The 18,605-nt window shown below is 36.2% G+C and overlaps 1 protein-coding gene across 2 annotated transcripts in view; it reads right to left on the bottom strand.

Moving 5' to 3' along the window:
• The window catches only part of COL5A1 (collagen type V alpha 1 chain), a 295,993-nt gene that overhangs the window by 150,575 nt on the left and 126,813 nt on the right, over positions 1 to 18,605 (bottom strand). For both annotated transcript variants that reach the window (XM_012553992.3, XM_012553994.3), the window contains exons 5-6: positions 4,831 to 4,962; positions 1,357 to 1,494 (exon numbers count right to left, since the gene is read on the bottom strand). In XM_012553992.3, coding sequence (XP_012409446.1) covers positions 1,357 to 1,494; positions 4,831 to 4,962 — 270 coding nt within the window. The remainder of the gene's footprint in view (positions 1 to 1,356; positions 1,495 to 4,830; positions 4,963 to 18,605) is intronic.

The raw sequence follows: 18,605 nt of genomic DNA, 5'->3' as shown, positions 1-18,605 counted from the left end.
AGAACTGGCATTTGAAAAAATCACAAATTGTTGTCTTTCCAATGATAATGCAAAGGGAGGGAGGGGGCATTTATAAAGTACCTGCTAGGGGCCTGGCATTATGCTGAGTGCTTCATGATTATTTCTCACAACATCCTTGAGAAATATGTGCTGTTATTACCCCCCCCTTTTTTTTTACAGTGGAAGAAACTGAGATAGGCAGAAATCTGAAGCAAGACTTGAACTCCACTGCAGCACCTAGCTGTATCAACAGCACAATTGCTCAAACAGATCAGTGAGCAGGAGATTAGACAGGTGGGGATGGAATGGGCTCTAGCTTAACCATAGAAATGCTTATTGTGGGTATTATTTTTTAATTGAAAAACCAAAGAATATTCAACCTAAGCTAGGCCTCAGATATTTTGTTCAATTTCTTCATTTTACAAGATGGTGGGAGAAAAATGAGTCCTAGAAAAGAGAAAGGATTTCCCAATATGCTAAAATATAGTTATTTTACTACTGGCAGAAGCAAGACTAAATACAACACAATCCTGACTTCCATTGTGGGACTCTTTACAACACTTTTTAATCACAACACCCCACATCACTTTCACTTGCTATTTCTTACATGGATTTTGATAGACTGAGTTAAATCCCCATGTGTGCTGGAGTTACATCCAATGGCCTATGGGACTGTGCAATTTTCAGGATGAGCATTTGTGCTACAAATCTGGGATTGCTTTATTGTTTTCTTGATTGTCTAGAGCTAAGAAAGTATTAGTAATGCAAATTACATTTAAGATTGTGTGGACTTATTTTTTTTTTCTTCTGGAGAGCTCAGTTGTTAAATATTTACCAACACACCTTGTATTGATCTATAAACAATGCCTGAACTAAGCAGAAATATAATAGAAGGCTGGGGAACAAAATCATTAACAGACTGAAGGTCTTATTATGGTAGGATAATAATAATACTTAATAAGAATTTATATTATATTTTAAGGTTTTTAAAGTGTTTTGCATACATTCTTTCATATGAGCTTTATAACACCACTGGCTAAATTATATCCAAAACAATCACTGTTGTCCTTTTTCCCTTTCCTACCTCATCTCAAACCTAATCCTGTATAAACTCTAGGCTAAACCATTTCACTGGTACAAGAATAGACATATAGTTTACAAATATCACAATTTCTATCAAATGGGCTAACATCTACATGTACTCACCAGCTTTACACCTAAGTCAAGTTTTTGGTTTATTCAAACTCTCTTCACTTTGTGCTTAGGTCTCCAGAATTTTTAGAACCCACTGTTCTAACTCTAAACAAAAATGAGAGAGAAAACAAGTCTGTACCCCTCCATCCATCTAGCCCATACCTCAGCAATTTCCGTAGCTTCTCCAGCAGCTTCAACAGGCTTTTTAGTGGGGGTTGGGGCTTTCGCTGGGTCATCAGGGTCTTCATAGTACGGATATTCATAGTAATATGTCTCACCATCTCCATCTCCTTCTGGATACTGCAAAGAAATCACAGAAGACTTTGAGAAGATGAGACCTTCTAGAAGAGACATCTTTAGAGAATTTTTAAAAACAAGTTTTTTTTTTCTTTTTAGTTATTGTAATTGTTTTAGAAAGGGCAAGGGTTTGCTGGAGATTGGTGGGGGGAGGGGAGTAAAAAACTTTAAATAAGGTTATGCTTACAAATGATAATTAATATTTGCCATATGAAAAAATAAGTAACTATAAACATGAAGTTATAAACACAAGCAACATGAAATCAAATCTTGTGTTTTTAAAACAGAGCCTAGAGTTGGACATAGGCCCTTTCACAGAATTTGAGAATCATAGGATCATAAGATCATAAATACTATTTTCCTCATTTTACAGATGAGTCATTTAAGCCTTTGAGTAATACAGTTACTGACCCAGTCATATAACTAGGAAGTGTCAAACCTAGAACTCTGACCCTCATCCTAATGGTTCCATGGCATAACTGAGCCCAAAAGAACTTGCCATTTTATGTTCATCCTCTTGTGAATCATTTTGAACTGTAAAAGTCCCTGACTCCCAGACATCTAATTTTATAGATGAGGAAACAGGTCTGAACAGATAATTTGCTTGATATTACATACAAAGTAAAGGTCTAAAGTGGGATTCACATCAAGGTCTCCTTATTGCCAAAGCCCAGCACTTTATCCATTCCCCCATGTTCTTGATGGATATTTCTTTCTATCTATCTATCTATCTATCTATTTATCTATACATTCAATATGCATATAGGTGTATTTCACTTGGTTTTTATAATTAATTCTCTTTTGATTAAAAAAATTTCTAGTGAACAGGAAACTATTTGGAAGATGTCTTATGCCTTGGTCAAACCCTATTGAGAGTAGTACATTTAATTCTCAGCACCACATTTTCATGAGGTGCATTTGACTTAATTCAATAAGCATTTATTAAGTGTCTCTTACATGCAAATGATTGTGTAAGGGCTGGAACCTTGACAAGACAGAATGTGTCCAAGGAGATTTATTCTACATGAATTCTAAGGAAATAACTAGGCCCAAATTCTAAGATGGGAGATTTAAATTTTAGCTCAATCTAAGGAATTTGTATGCCAATCAGAGATATTCAATAATAGAATGGACTATCTTATAAAACTTGAAAACATCTAAAAATTGTTAAGAGTGAAAAAATATAAGATAAACATATATATATATATACATGTATATAAATATATATACTGGATTTGACTATAAAAATATACATATTCATTGATAAAGATTAGGAAGGAATTTAGAGGGATGTCAAGAAGTGTTAATGCTTCATTGGTTTATAACTTATAAAGATGCTTAAAAATTATTCCAGTGATTTTTATCTCTCCAAAAACTATTCCCTCTACTCTAGACTTTGATTATAGAATATTCTATGTTATCATCATCTGTGTTGTTCTAAGGTTCTTAAAGGTAGAGACAAGTCTTAAATAAAATTTTTATCTCCCATGAAACTTTGTTGTCCTACAATCTCTCACAATACAGTGTTCATATGCATAAGAATTTAATAAAGATTTATTTTGTGATAGTATTATAAAGTCCTAAAAAAAGTCTTTGATCAATTAACCAACTAACCTATGTTTAATGCTTAGGGCTAGGGCTGCAATAATGGATTGTGGAAAGGAAAAGGAATATAACATAGGTTGAATAAGATTGCTTAGTTGGACTAGTTTCTAAAACAGAAAACTTCTTGCAATTTTCCATGAGATATTGGCTATTTTTTCCAACTATAATGGAATTCAGAAGCACTAACCCATCCGGGTGACAAATTTTCTTCAGGCTTTGGAGATTTGTTGGAAATGCAAAATGATTTTTTATTTAGGCCCCTATTTTCACATCCATGGATCTGGACAAATGACTCTTTGTTATGTCCTGGTTGGTGAGGAATATGGAGGTCAGGAAGAAGGGGGAGAGAAAAAAACTTGCAGGTTCTAAATTCAATTTTAGAGGTTTTATGAAGTAGATTTTAAATTAGATAAGGGTTTTCATTATGGCTCTGCTCCTCACTATAACTACAACCTTGGTTAAGCTATTCATATCTCTGGATCTCAGTTTTCTCTTCTGAAAAAAATGAGGTAATTGAACTAGATGATCTTTAATATTTCTTCCAGATCCAAAATTTAGGAAACTAATCTCATTCCCAAGCAGTTAAACTTTCTCATGAAAACTTCTGCTCTTTTTTCTTTAATCTTCATATAAATTACAATTATGGAAAATGCGTAGAAGGAAGTAGAATTGTGAAGGGTTGTAAGAGACACAAACATAACAGTCAACAAGGGCTTATCAATTAACATATCTTTGAACATCAACACACAAGAATGCCTGTTTTGTTGTTATATTTTGTATGTTTTAGTCTTTCTGATGGGCAATTGTTGAGTTTCTCCTGGCTCCTAAATTGTGTTCTTAGTTTTTTCTGTTGATGAATAATCCCTTGAGTAACAAGTAAGCTGATCAAAATTATGACTAGGAAATCCCTATTTTACTTAAGATCTATAGTTTTGTACTTAAAATTTATCTAGCAAAAAAATAAAAAGCTCAAAATTCTATAAGTGCTTGAAAATTTACAGAGCACTTTCCATATGAATTTACTGTGGCAAGTGCTATAACTAACAAGCATCAGACCAGAACTCTGAGCTTCACCCTCATGGTGTTATGGCATCACCGGGCCCAATTAAAAATGTATTGGGAAGAACTTGCTATTTAAGTTCAATCTCTTATAAATCTTTTTTTTAATGTGAAGACACCTCTTTTTGAGTGACTTGTCACCTCATAATTTATCACTTAGATAAACACATATTTTCACAGGACCCTAAGATTTATAGCTGAAAAGAATCTTGATAGATTCATGTTAATCTTTTATTTTAAAGATGAGGAAACCGAGGCACAGAAAGTAAAAGTAACTCATTTAATATCATATAACGATTCTATTACATAGTACAATTTCAAATCTGGCTCTTTTGAATTCAGAGTCAGTGGGTTTTTTTTTCCCCCCTCGGAAACTTTAATTGTTGCATATTGTTACTAACTGTAAGTCATTCCTCTCCAGATTCCAAAAGAATGTGCTACTGCTACACCTAAGTCCAAATGTATCTGACATCTCAGAGATAATCAAATCCCTAAGGATGTTAAGAGGATATGAAGTATCCAGAAGATGAAGACAGAAGAGTGTTCTTATGTATTCATCTGTGTAAACATGGATGCAAATGAGATCTCAGAGATACTTTGATACTCAGAGATTCTTCAAAATGCTAAGGGGATATGAAGTATCCAGAGGGTGAGAGTATGATAGTATCTTCTTACATATTCATCTGGATTGGGGTCCTGAGACTGTGGGGTGTCTGGAACAGCAGTATCACAATCCGGGCTGTAATGTTCGCAGTAATCATAAGCCGCTCTGGCGTCAGGGATGATAAGGAGCTGTTGGATATCACCCTGGAAAAAAAAAAAAAAGAGAGAAATGGGGAAAAGCTGTGAATAATGGTTGACATTTAGATGGTGCTTCAAGCTTTAGAAAACAATACCTCATTTGGTAAGCGTGAAGAAAGATACCTCTATCAAAACCCCTAATTTAGGAGAGAAATTCTAATTGGTGCCCAAGGCATTTAAAGAGTATAAATGACTTGTTCAGGTCCCCTTCCCCTTAGGAAGTGTCAAAGGGGAGATTAGGAGTCAGCTTTTCTTGAAAGCATTCTCAGCACTCTAGCCATTAGCTACCTTGCCTCTACAGGTATTGTTATTCCCAGTTTACCAAGGAATAACCAAATGATCATGGAATCATAGCTTTAAAGCCATAAGGAATCTCAGACATAAATTCATCCAATATCCTCATTCTTTCATTCTTCAAGCTCAGAAAGATTAAGTGATTTTCCTGTGGTTATAACATTGCTACTTAATAGACAGTAGATTAAATCTGGATGATTCCCTACAGACAACCCAGTATGCTTTCTATTATATTGGGCTAGTAGAAAGGAGAAACTAGATGGTATAATGCATACAGCAGTGAACTGGTAGTCTGAAAGATTCAAGTTCAAATTTAGCTTCAGATACTTAAAGTTCTGTGGATCTGAGAAAGTCACTTCTGTCTGCTCCATTATTCTCATTTTACAGATGGGAATAATAATAGCACATATCTTATGGGGTTGTTATAATGTTTACGATAATATTTATAAAGTGCTTGGCTAAACTTAAATTATTATATAAATGCTAGCTATATTTATTTCTATGAGATGGATATTCAACAACAACCATAACTAGCATTTATACAATGTGTTAAGGTTTGCAAAGTATTTTACAAAAGTTGTCTCAGCTAATATTTATAACTCTGAGAGGGACGTACTGTTATCATCTCAGTTTTGCAAAGGGAAAAATGAAACTCTATGACTTGCCCAGGATCATACAGTTAGGAAGTATCTGAGGTAGAATTTGAATTGAGGTCTTTTTGACTAACAGACCAGCATTCTAGACACCTCCCTGTTTCAGTGATATAAGGAACATGTTAACAAAAGCAGCTAAGATAAGACTGTGGTTTCAGGGAAGCCTCTCTTCTGAATTTCCTCTATTTCTTTTTTTAACTCTCTTTCTCCATGTAATGTCCTCTTACCCCACATGCCTTCAAAAATTCTCTTCTCCCCTATCACTGGGCAGAGTTTCTGGTGTTATAGCATCATTCATCCAGAGGAAGCATTTGGAGTTGAATTAACTGTTCCTACCAAAGGTATTTGTATTTTAAAGCAAGGCTGAGAAAGGGTAATACAGTCAACAAAGAATAGCATGCTAATGGTGGTGAGGTTGCAGGTGCTACTAGACAAAGTATTTTTGTGTATAGGTAAAAAAAAATCATGGGTGAGAGAGAGGAGATAGTCACTCTCTCTTTTGGTCCCTTTATGACCAGGGCACCTACTGAAGAAATGACTGTTTAGGATTAGGTTTCAAAATCTATGGGCGGAAAGAAATGAGTCAATCTTATTGGTTCACAGAAAGGCAATAAATTCACTTTCATAGCCCGAGTGCTTTAAATGCCCAAGCTAAAAAATACTGAGGTATTAGGGAGGTATTGTCTCCTTCAGGATCCAAAACTCTTTAGATGTGATTCAAGAATACCTTAAAATTATATTCTCAAAATTGGAAGGTAAATTAGCAGATACTTAGATCAAATCGTGCCTGAATAGGAATTTCCTTTAACCATTCTTAACCATTCTCAATTCAGCCTTTACTTAAAGACCTTTAGAGACAAGGAACTCACAACCTCCCAAGACAGCTCATTCTACTTTGAAAGAGCTTCAATTGTTAGGCAGTTTCACCTTAAATCCAGCTCAACCCACTTCTCTTCAACTTTTACCTACCAGATCCTGACTTCTCTTCTGCCCCAAGGCATCCTACCTCTAATATACTTATCCCATTGTAAGTATTTGATATAATATGATCCCTTCTCATATTGAATGCACTATTCTGTAAACTGAAAGGTGGTTCATGTCATCATAACAAAAATTCCCTGCCTTTTTCCATTTCCTTGTACAGTCAAATCTGATCCCATACTTCGATGGTTTCTCCAAAGATTCAAGGCCCATTTCTATAGCTTTTCCATATGGGGTAGCTCTTGGTATCATTAGTTATATGTTTATGAATGAGTCCTATCACTCTATCCAGATTGCAAACAACTTAAAGGCAAGGAATATGGTTCATGCTTCCTTATGTGCCAAGCCTAACAGAGGGCTGCAAGCACTTAGTAAAAACTTGTGACAAACATAAGAGAAATAGATGGGTATGTCAGAAAATCTATTTCTAAATAGTCCTTAGTGAAGTACAAGATATGGATGGCGTCAAAGAAGAGAAGACAAAGAATTTGAAGTAAATTTCTCAATTTACCAGGACTGTATCATCCTGTTAAATATGAGCTTCATTTCTTGCTATTTCAGTGTATAAATATTTCCCAATTGAATTTATATACATACATATGTGTTTATATATACACATATATTTGTATATATACACACATATATACATACATGCATGTACACACACACATACAATTTCTGACAGTTTTATTAACATCTGGGAAACTGCTTTATATTCAGCCTTACCCTGGGGTCACCTAACTTCCTAGTTCCCTATCCTTAAGTAAAATGAAATTGTTCTCCCTGAGGGGGCTAGAGGGCAAGATGAAAGTAGTTTGCCTGATAATCCTGGGTTTGCCTCTAGAGAGGGCCAATAATCTATAATATCCTGTAAAGTAACTTGAAATTAATCCCCTTCTCAGAAGAAAGATAAGGTTTAGGGCCTGCCAATATATTTGGTGAGGCCCAAGCAGAATGAGAAGAGCCGAGTTTTCTCTTTTACCTTTTCAATTTGAAAAGACCCAAATGTAGAGCTAGGATTGGAACTCAATCCATTTTCCCTGGCATTCCCACACAGGAAGATTATTTCTAGGGATGTTTCACCACTTCCATGAGCTCACTTGAGCAGCATCTTTGGTTTTTGCATGCATTTCAAATTCTTTTTTTTTTAATTGCCAAAATGTGTAAATCTTCCTTTGCTTTAATTTAGGGCTCATTATATTTCTGATTGTGAAGTCTCCCCACCTCCATCACCCTCAAGATCAGATGGAAAATCAACATCATGGTTAAATAGGAAAAGTTGCAGCACTAACTCATTTGAAAATGGAAATCTAAGGGTTTGCCACTAAAAAATATCCAGAGCATTCAGATAGTTTTAAAATGCTTGAAGGTGTCCTGAGCTGCATTATCATCCAGAGCATTGCAAATTATAGAATCTAGTCTAGCCCATATCTGAAGAAGAATCCCCCTCTATAACATAAAGGCCACATGAATATCTACTCTTAATATCTCTAGTAAAGGGAACCTACTAGTCCCTGAGAAAGCCCACACTATCCACAATGGGACAGTTCTGTTTGGGAGTTTTTTCCATATATCCTTTTATTTTTCCTAAATCTGTCTGATTAAAACTTTGATCTACTACCAGTAATTCTGCCTCATTGAATAAAACATAACACAAGTAATACCACTTCCATGACATCCCTTTAAATATAGTGAAGACAGCTCCCCAACACCAATTTTCTCTTCTCTAGGCTAAACATTCCCAGTTCTTTCCATCAATCCTCATATAATTAACTCGAGACCATCTTTTTTGCTTTCTCTTGTATTAGCTTATCAGTCCCTCCCCCCCAAAAATGGAACCAGAATTAAATGTTAAGAGACATGAACACAAGATTCTAGGAGTGATCTGACCATGGCTGAGTGTCCCCTCCTTAATCTAAGGCACTACACTTCTCTTAGCATAACCTAAGAGAGTCTTACCAGCTGCCAAGTCAGACAATTAACTCATATTGATCTTGTAGTTGACTAAAATCCCTCCTTTACACTTATTCTTATTATGTTTTATCTTGTTAGAGTTTGACTTATTGTTAGATTACTGAAATTGTTTTGAATCCTAACTTTGCTATCCTATATGTTAGTTACTCTTCCTATCTTTGAATCACTTGCAAATTTGATATATATTCCATTTACCAATCAAGTATTTACTAAATGCCTGTTATAAAACAGGCATTGGATTGGGTCCTGGAAACACAAATAAAAAGAATGAAATAATCTCTATTTATAACAAGTTTACATCCTATTGGGAAAAGCAAATGCATACCAAAAACAAGCCAAAAAAAAAAAAAACCCACAGCATAAATATGAAGTGAATAGATGTATAACTTCAGAGCATTACAAAAGTCTTTAAGCTTTAATAGCTAAAATTGAACCAAGACTTTAGGGACGCCCTTTATAGATATAAATGAAATAGTTAAACAAAAAATACAATGGAAGGGAGGGTATTCACAGTTAAAATATCAGGGAAAAACTTTATGCATAAGATAATGCTTAAGCTGTATCCTAAAGGAAGAAAAAACTTCTATGAGGCAGAAGTAAAGACCAAGCACAGGCTTGTTGAGTGAAGAGGGACAGAGACAGGAAGTGGATTGTTGTGAACAAAGTATATTGAAAAGGCAAGGGTTACTTTGTCTGGATTGAAAGACAGGTTGGGATCCGATTGTAAAGGTTTTTTAAGAGCTAAATATCTAGGTCTTTATCCAAGCCACCATAATTTTTTTTTAATTTTATAATAAAATATTTTGTTTTAGAGAGAATCCTGGAGACCTTCTTCTAAAGTTGATTTGTTGTTCTTTATTAGTTAGTCATGTCAGACTCTTTGATATCCTATTAGGGTTTTCTCCTATACTTCTACATTATTCTCTTTTAATAACTTTTCCTTTTCCTCCTCATTGGAATTATTTTTTGTTTGTATCTTTAGAAGTTTACTCTTGAGAACTTCCCATTATTCTTAGCTTTAGTTCTACTATAGGAATATAGACACTAGAAATCTGTCTATCCCTCCACTGAATCTTCTGAAATTTGTTCTCCAAAAAATCAAGAGTAAGTGTCAGACAAAACCAATCTTTTTTCTGATTTTTCTGCCATGTACTTTAAGATGGATTAGCCACTTTTCTCAAAAGTCTCCATCATTTCTACTCATGTAATCCATTTTTCCTTGCTGGTGAATATCATGCCCAGATTAGTATTGGTTCCTCCATTTGTTCCTCCATTCTGAATAATGAAATGACCATTAAGGCAAGTAAAGAAATTATTACCCCTTACTTTTTAACAAAGAAAGAGTACCCACAGTTCTCCAGCTAGCTCAGTGTCCTCATAACTACTCTATTAATATCTTCATAATTACTCTATTAGGCCTCCATGCTAGATTTATGATCTGTTTATCAAAATTTTCATCAATTTCTTTTCTGGCCCAAGTAATCTATAATGTACATTAATGACAATGTTGCTTCCTTTTTTGCCTCCATTGGCTTATCTTCATCCAACTGCCCTCTACGATATTTCTTTTCAATCGTTCTGATTTCCTTATATCCTCACAAGAGTAATTTTTTGCTTGCAATATTATTTCAATTGTATAAGGAACTCTCAGTGTGTAAATGTCCTTCACCAAAGCAGGTCAGCACCTGCTCTGTAATTTACTTTTTCTTGGGGAGGTGGTGTTCAACCTTAACACAGTCAGCATATCATAGGCAATAATTAAACCAAGATCTTTTTCATTCAGAAGGCATCTCTTTGTCACCACCCTGAGATGCCATTTAATTCACCTTTGAAAGAAAATACATGAGTATATCTTTTAAAAATACAATAAAAATGTCCTCAAATTTCCATTCCCTTTTCCCCACCATGGTGTTTTTGAATTAAGTATGCCCTTCCAGAGAAATATCCCAATCATAGATCTCATCACAATAAGTACAAATATATCCTTCTGAAGTCAGATTTTTCTCCTTGACCATTAGTCCAAACTTTTTTTTGTTATCCATGTTTCGTGAATGGGTATAGATGCCTAAAGCAATGGATTTTATTGCTGGATCCATTCCTAAATTTTATCTCTTGAGAATTTATGGGAATAACTAACATGATGTGTGCCAAAATATTATGAGAGTTCAAGAGCACCATGAGATTTCATAACATTCACTCTATTGACTTTGTGAGAATGACATGCCAATCTCTTAAGTCAGAACTCTTAAGAGTTTGTCTACACAGAAGATAGAGAAGGTAACATCTGACATTCTATGTGTTGTTTGAAAATGACCTCCAAGTCTTACTTGCTGTAATGCCAGTTAAATCTTTCGTTTTACTTAGAAAACTGCCTTTTTGGAGTATAGAATATTTACTTTTTATTTCTTCAACAGTCTTCACTCCAAACTGAACTAGAGACCTCTTGAGCAGCTGTTACTGATTGTTTCCTGGACCTGAAGCCTAATTACAACTTTCCTTCTTCCAGGAAGGAGTTTATTCACTAGCTTAAAAGCCTTTAGCAGCTTTGAGGTGACTTTGTTTCCAGGCTAGTACTTAACTTTGCTTGACTTTAAACTCAGGGGAGGGTCCAAGAAGATATGCTTAAATTTGACAAAATCCAAACAACACAATCTAGTCAATTAAATTCAACAAAAATTTTATTTAGCATCTGCTATGTGAAAAATACTGGGGAAGCAAAGGTTAATAATGATACAATCGCTGCCTCAAGAAGCTTGCTCTTCTACTAGGGGGTATGAGATAGACACTCAAATAAATGTAATATGGTATCATGTGTGCACTGTGATGCAAGAGGGCACTTAGCTTTGTTATAAGGGAGGGAGAAAGGCAGGAAGCCCTAAGCCAAAGGGCAGAAGATGATTCAAGTAAAACAGGCTGCTGCCAACGGATGAAATTAATTGAGCTCATTCCCTGAGAGCAGAGTGCTATTCTGGGGGATGTTTAGAACCTACCATCAAAAAGAATTATCTACCATCTGTGAGAACTTGTCAGGCTTTATTTCTCTGGTCAGACCTAGCTCGTATTGGGCTGAGAGCCTTTATGGGAAGAATGCTAGGATGCCATGGGGTTTAATACTGCCTCAGACATAAGGGCCCAAGTACAAGGCAATCAAATCAACTAAACAAATCTTAACTAAGGGTCTATTATGTCCTCACTCCTGTGTTAGGTATCATGTAAATACAAAAGTAAAGAACCCAATGTTAAGTGTCTGGTTGGAAGTCATCAGCTTCTTTGAATAGGCTCTCAGGTCAGACAAGAAGGGCAATGGACACAGTGTGACTCTGGGCACCCCAGGAACCCTCTGAGGCTCTGTTATCTCATTTGGCACAATCAGGTAGGAGATCAGATGATTTCCAAAGCTTCCATCCACCTATGAATCTTTGTATTATAGATAATCTAGGTGAGCAGGACATAAGCAAATAAGGCATATTAAAGTATAAATGTGAGAGAAAATCAGAGACTAGAAAGGCAAATGTGAGATATAGGGAGTTGGGAATAGAACTAGATCTGGGCCTTGGCTGTTGATCAGGATTTGGATAGGACTCTAGAAAGGAAAGAAGGAAAGGAGATGAATGAAAGCACAAGTGGAAATGTGGGCTCAACACTGACAGCATTCTGGCCTAATGAAATGTCTGTGCTGAGGATAATTAAAATCCTGATACAGAACAGGAAATTAGAGACTATCTAATTTAACCCTCTCCTTTGAAAGAGGGGAAACTGAGTTCCAGTGGCAATTGACTTGCACAAGGTCATACACACTTTGTGAGCAGCAAAGCCAGGATCAGAATCCAGCTTTTCAGATTCTCAGTCCAGTGTCCTTTTTACTGCACAATTCTTTCATAAGATAAGATGACCGAGGGCAAATGGGAAGAAAGGTTTCTTTGTCCACATGGTGAATGTGCTCATAACTTGAACTGCCTCATTCCATTCTATATACTGAGCTTCTGAAAAGAAATCCATATATTGATGGGGGAGAGGAGATAGAAATTATTCTCTTCACAACATTCTAACTTCCAAGCCCAGATAAATTTCTGAGACAAAATGCTGGTTTGATAAAAGTTTGCATTTTGCTCCATATTTTGCTATCTCTAGGCTCATAGCCACAAGTGGAGGGGTGGTGGTGGGATTTTCCATTTGCTTGATACCTAACAGAAAGGATGATAACAGCTCACACCCTCACCTTTTACCCTTTTATAAATTCCTCCAAAACCCCCAAAAGGAGGCAGAATTCCACTCTTGAATTTCATTTTTCCCCCTCCTTTCCTTTTCATTTTATTTATTTTCCCTTTTTCCTGCTATAACAACTCATTTTACATTGCAAGGCCACCTTTGGTGGGAAGGGAAGGGTTGATGCTGGAGGCTCCCAGCCCATAGCTGGAACCCTTCAGCAGATGAGAGCCATATGGCAAGAACACTGAATTCAAACCACACGGTTTTATTAAGCAGCATAACTTCAAGTTCAAATTTCAGCCAATGTGAATAAAGATCTTCCACTTTCAACTGGCAACTTGACATCTGAATATATATTATTTGAATGCACAAATTTAGAAAGTAGGAGGCCATATAAACCATGGGCAAGGAGAGATCAAGGATGGGGTTGCATAAATCTGTACAGTGACTTAATAAACAACTGGTTTCTTCCCTTTGCATGATTACTCTTAGCCTACTTTTATGGTAGCGTGAGTCCAGATCAGGCTTAGGAAATTAGGCAGAATAGCAGGGACTTCAGAATCTGTTCTAAAAGTTCACTTTCTCAAACAGCATGGCCAAAAGCCCACAATGAAGCCAGGGAGACTGCTTGGGGGAGAGGAAGTATGGTGACCCAGAAGAGGGATGCTCTTGTGTGGGAAAGTCAAGACTCTATTCCCCAAGCTTCCAGCTTTTGTCAGACATCTCAAGTCCCTCACAACTAATCTGCCAGACCCACAGCTGTGCAGGCTGGATACTGGAAGGCTCTTGCTCTGCCCTCCCTACCACAGGACATACATAGAAACTGCTACTTTGGGATTCTCTGGGCCATGGCTTGAAGTAAGAAAAAATTAGTAATGACTCCAAGAGATCTGGGCAGGAATTACAACCCAATACTCCACTATTACACTATACATTCATCATGAAGGAAAAACATACAAAAGGGAGCTCCTCTGGGATCCTTAAAATGCAACCACACTTTTTTTTTGTTGGGCTTTTTAAAAATAGTGACACATTTATTAGCCAAAATTCAATGAACTGGAAGCCTCAAATAGTGACATTTTTAAAAAATCTAGAGTCAACTTTTAAAGGAAAATTTACCTTAAATCCAAAGATGTAGTAGTTTTTGTTGAATGTAGTAAACCGGCAGGGGATGGTTTATCTCCTGTCTTCTCCATTTACTGTCTTAAATAGTGATAACTGATAAAAATCTAGAAGTCAGGACACTTGGGTTTCAGAATCTAAAATATTATTACTGGAAGGAATCTTAAGAGATCTCCTAGTTTTACTACTCCCACATTCCCAGCCATTTGGAGGATCTAATTTCCAAATGAGGGAACTGAGGCAAAGACAGGAAATGTAACTTGCTCAGGCTACATAGGAGTTAAATGGCAGTATTGAGATCCAAAATCAGATCTCCTTATTATCTTTTTGTATGTGTGTGCTTAGACAGTTGGGGTTAAATGACTTGTCTAATGTCACAGCTAGGAAGTATTAAGTATTTGAGACCAGATTTGAACTCAGATCCTCCTAACTTCAGGGCTGGTACTCTATCCACTGTGTGATCTAGCTGCCCCTCTCCTCATTACCTTACAAGAAATCATAAAGGAAAACTGCCCTGATGTTTTAGAATCAGAACATAAAATAGCCATTGAAAGAATTCACCGATAACCTCCTGAAAGAGACCCCAAAATTAACACTCCAAGGAATACCATGGCTAAATTTCAGAACTATTGCACCAAGGAAAAGGTATTGCAAGCAGCCAAAAAGAAACAATTTAAATACTGAGGAACCACAATCAGAATTACCCAGGACCTAGCAGCTTCCACTTGAAAGGATCAAAAAGTTTGGAATCTGATATTCCAAAAGACAAAGGAAATTGGATTACAGACAAGAATAAGCTATCTAGCTAAAATGAACATTATCTTTCAAGGAAGAAGATCCATTGATATAAATGAATTTCATTTATTTCTGATGAAAAGACAGAACTGGACCAAAAAAATTGATCTCCAAACACAGAACTCAAGAGAAGCATAAAAAAATAAAATGGAAAGAACTCTTGAGAACTATATTTCTATTATGGGTATACTTAGAATGCATATAATTTGATTTTATTATGATATTATGAAAAAAGAAACTAAAGGTAGAAAAAGGATTGTACGGGGGAAAAGAGGCAAAAGAAGGTAAAATAAGGGAAATTACATTTCATAAAGAGGCAAAGAAGACCTATTATAATTGAGGGAAAGAAGAGAGGGGGGTGAGCATTGTATGAATCAAAATCAGATCTTCTAATTCCATGTCCAATATTCATCCAACTAACCACACATTCTCTATCTTCCATAGCATTTTGTGTCTTTCTTATGCCATCACTATGCTTTATGCTGAAAATATTCATTTTCTTACTTGTCTCATCTCCCCTACTAGATGATACATTCTGCTATATCCACCTCAGAAAAATGGAACACAGTAAATGTTCAGCAAACATTTATTGAATGTCAAGTGAATAAATGAATGAATAAGTACATGTTGAATGTTAATGAATAAGTACTTTGCTAGTTTATTCATCTCTAAAATGAAGGGTGCTGTAGCTTAGAGTCACAGAGTTTAAATTTTGACTCTTTCTAGTTGTGTGATCCTTAACAAGTCACTTACTTTCTCTGAAACTCAGTTTCCTTATCTGCAAAATGAGAGAGCACTAGATGATCTCTAACTTTCTTCTAATAGAATCCTGTAACTTGGTAGCCTCTAAATATCACAGGAAATTATTTTAGGGGGATTAGAAGGAAGGGAGGGAATAAAGAGGGAGAGAAAGAGAAATATAAAAAAAGGGGAAGAAAGTAGGGAAAGAGAATGGAAATGAATAAAGAGAGGAAGATGGAAAGGAGGGAGGGAAGGAAGGAGGGAGAGAAGGAAGGAAGGAAGGAGGGAGGGAAGGAAGGAAGGAGGGAGGGAAGGAAGGAAGGAGGGAGGGAAGGAAGGAGGGAGGGAAGGAAGGAGGAAAGGACGGAGGAAGGGAGGGAGGGAGGGAAGAAGGGAGAGAAGGAGGGACAGAGGGAAGGAAGGAAGGAAGGAAGGTCTACTTGGTTTCAGCTCTAACATTTTCTTCAAAGTTGCCATTCAGATATTCTTGCTAGGCCATGATACCAATAGTATATATTTGAGAGATGACTAAACAGAGTTAAATATCAATTGGAGGTAAGAATCAGGAGTGGGGAATGGAAGCGGGGAGTTGGAGTTTTTGCTTAAAATTAAAAGGTCAGTCTATAGTTAGGAAACAAAATGGAACTCTTAGAGTCCCCTTAGATATAGAACTCAAAGTCATGGCTTTCAGAATGTACGTCCAACGTAAGTCCAAAAATTGCTCCAGTATAGCTACAAGCCCCCTGACATTTTGTAAAGGTCATTGCAGACCCTAAGTGTGGGAACAGCTTTGGATTAGGTCCTCCTCAGTCCAAGCTGCTGACGTGGAATGTAGAGCTGAATGATTGTATAATAGAACACCACTGAGCCAAGTCTAACTGAGATTCCTTTTACTCCAAAGCTGACAACAGCCCTTCCCAAAAGCCTGAGCCCTTCAGCAAAAGCTAGCCCCTAGAGGAAGCATTTGGCGTTTTTAAAGACAATCAGAGCCCAATTTCTTCTGGTCATAACCAGAAACATCCTTACCATCTAGCACCTGATACAGGATGACTTTCTACCCTATTTGGATTTCAAAATCTGTTTTCATTGTTGGCATAAACAGCCAAGTCAGAACCCCACCCAGGGACCAAAAAATCCAAATCTTTCCTTGCCAAGAAATAACAGATATCACACCCAACAGATCTTCCTTTCACCCATACCCTGGTACCTGGGCCAGAGAAGGATCCCTAAGCCTACCTACAAAGTCAACATTCTTGAAAAAGAGACACAGAGACAAAGAGATAGAGATAGAGGGTAAAATAAAGACACAGAAGAGATGGGCATATACACAGAGGGGAGAGAAAGACAGAGAAAGAAAAAGGAAAGAAATAAGAGAGGAGAGAAGAGAGAGAAAGAGACAGAGAGAGAGACAGAGACAGAGAGACAGAGAGAGAGCTAAGTCTTTGTCACTGATCATACTCCATTCCCTTAAATTATGACTAACCAAGTTGAGAATAATGGAGAACCAGGCAGTGAGAGAAATCAGACAAGGCTGAGGTTAACATTCTGCACATAATATAAATCCTTTTTTGGCATACTTTATGAGGGAGGTTTTTATTGATTCTCCTTTCCTTTCTATCCTGAAAGGATAGAACTGGTTTGGTCTTCATATACTGGATCACAAAGCTTAGGAAAGGAGCAGGGGAAAGATTTAAATTAAGTCATTTTCCCCATTAATAAATGGCATGCTTTAATCAAATACATGTTTATTTTAATCTATGAAGTCAAGCACTACAAAGAATTGCATTTCCTCTTTTATATTCCCAATTCATATCCTGATCACTAAGGAGAGATATTTACTTTTTTTTTCCCTTTGCAATTTATTTATTTTTAATACACAATACTTTATGAATCATGTTGGGAGAGAAAGACCAGAACAAAAAGGAAAAACCATAAGAGAGAGAAAAAAAAAGAAAAAAGAAGAGAAGGGATATTTACAAAGGAAATACATCTACCTCCAAGATACTGACTCCTACTGGTTGCAGTAAAGGAGGAAATAAACCTTAGGATCATAGATCTTGAATTGGGAGGAACCAATCTAATCAAAGAAATAAAGTGATTTGTCTAATGTCATATAGGTAGTGAGGGGGAGAAGTGGCTTCTGGCTCTGAATCAGAACAAAAATTGACATCCAGCAATAATCTCAAATTAGGAACAAAACAAAGGAAAATGCAACTGCATATTTATGTAGGATCCTAACTGATTTTCTCCCAAGTCAAAGAGGTAGATAGTGCCTTTATAATGATGTTCATTTTTTTAGACTTAGAGAACTGAGATCCAGATATATTAAATGTCTCACCTAAGGTCATACAAGTAATAAAGATATGAAAAATTAGAGCTTAGATTTAGGTCATCTGATTCAAAACAGAATACTCTGCTACAATTCCACAAGATATCCTGAGGCCTTTCCCTTAGCAATTATTCCAAACAGAGCTGAACAGAGACTTTTTTTTTTTTTTTTTTTTTTTTTTTTTTTTTTTTTTTTATGGGGTCTTAGAAGAGTTTCTGGTCTCTTGGAAAGATTGCCAGAACTCAACTTAACTTTACATCCCAAATTTCTGATGAAAGAAGCCACAGGCTCTCCACAGCAGGTGAAAAGTATTGGGCACCTATAAAACATATTATTGGATGGGCCACAGTATCACAGAAAATAAGGAGAATGAGATCCAGAAAGTTAATCGTAATAATTATAATAATTGTAATTTATCTGAAACTTTAAATTTTGGGAGTCATTTAAAATATATATATTATTACATTAATTTAAGTTTCCCTTTAGCCCTTTAAAGTAGGATAGAAAGGTGTTACTGTTTCCATTTTATAGATGAGACCTTGATCACATTG

Source organism: Sarcophilus harrisii, chromosome 2 (assembly GCF_902635505.1).
Source record: "Sarcophilus harrisii chromosome 2, mSarHar1.11, whole genome shotgun sequence".
NCBI classification, from domain to species: domain Eukaryota; kingdom Metazoa; phylum Chordata; class Mammalia; order Dasyuromorphia; family Dasyuridae; genus Sarcophilus; species Sarcophilus harrisii.
Note: the sequence above shows the minus strand (reverse complement) of the source record. Positions and strands in the feature narration are given on the sequence as shown.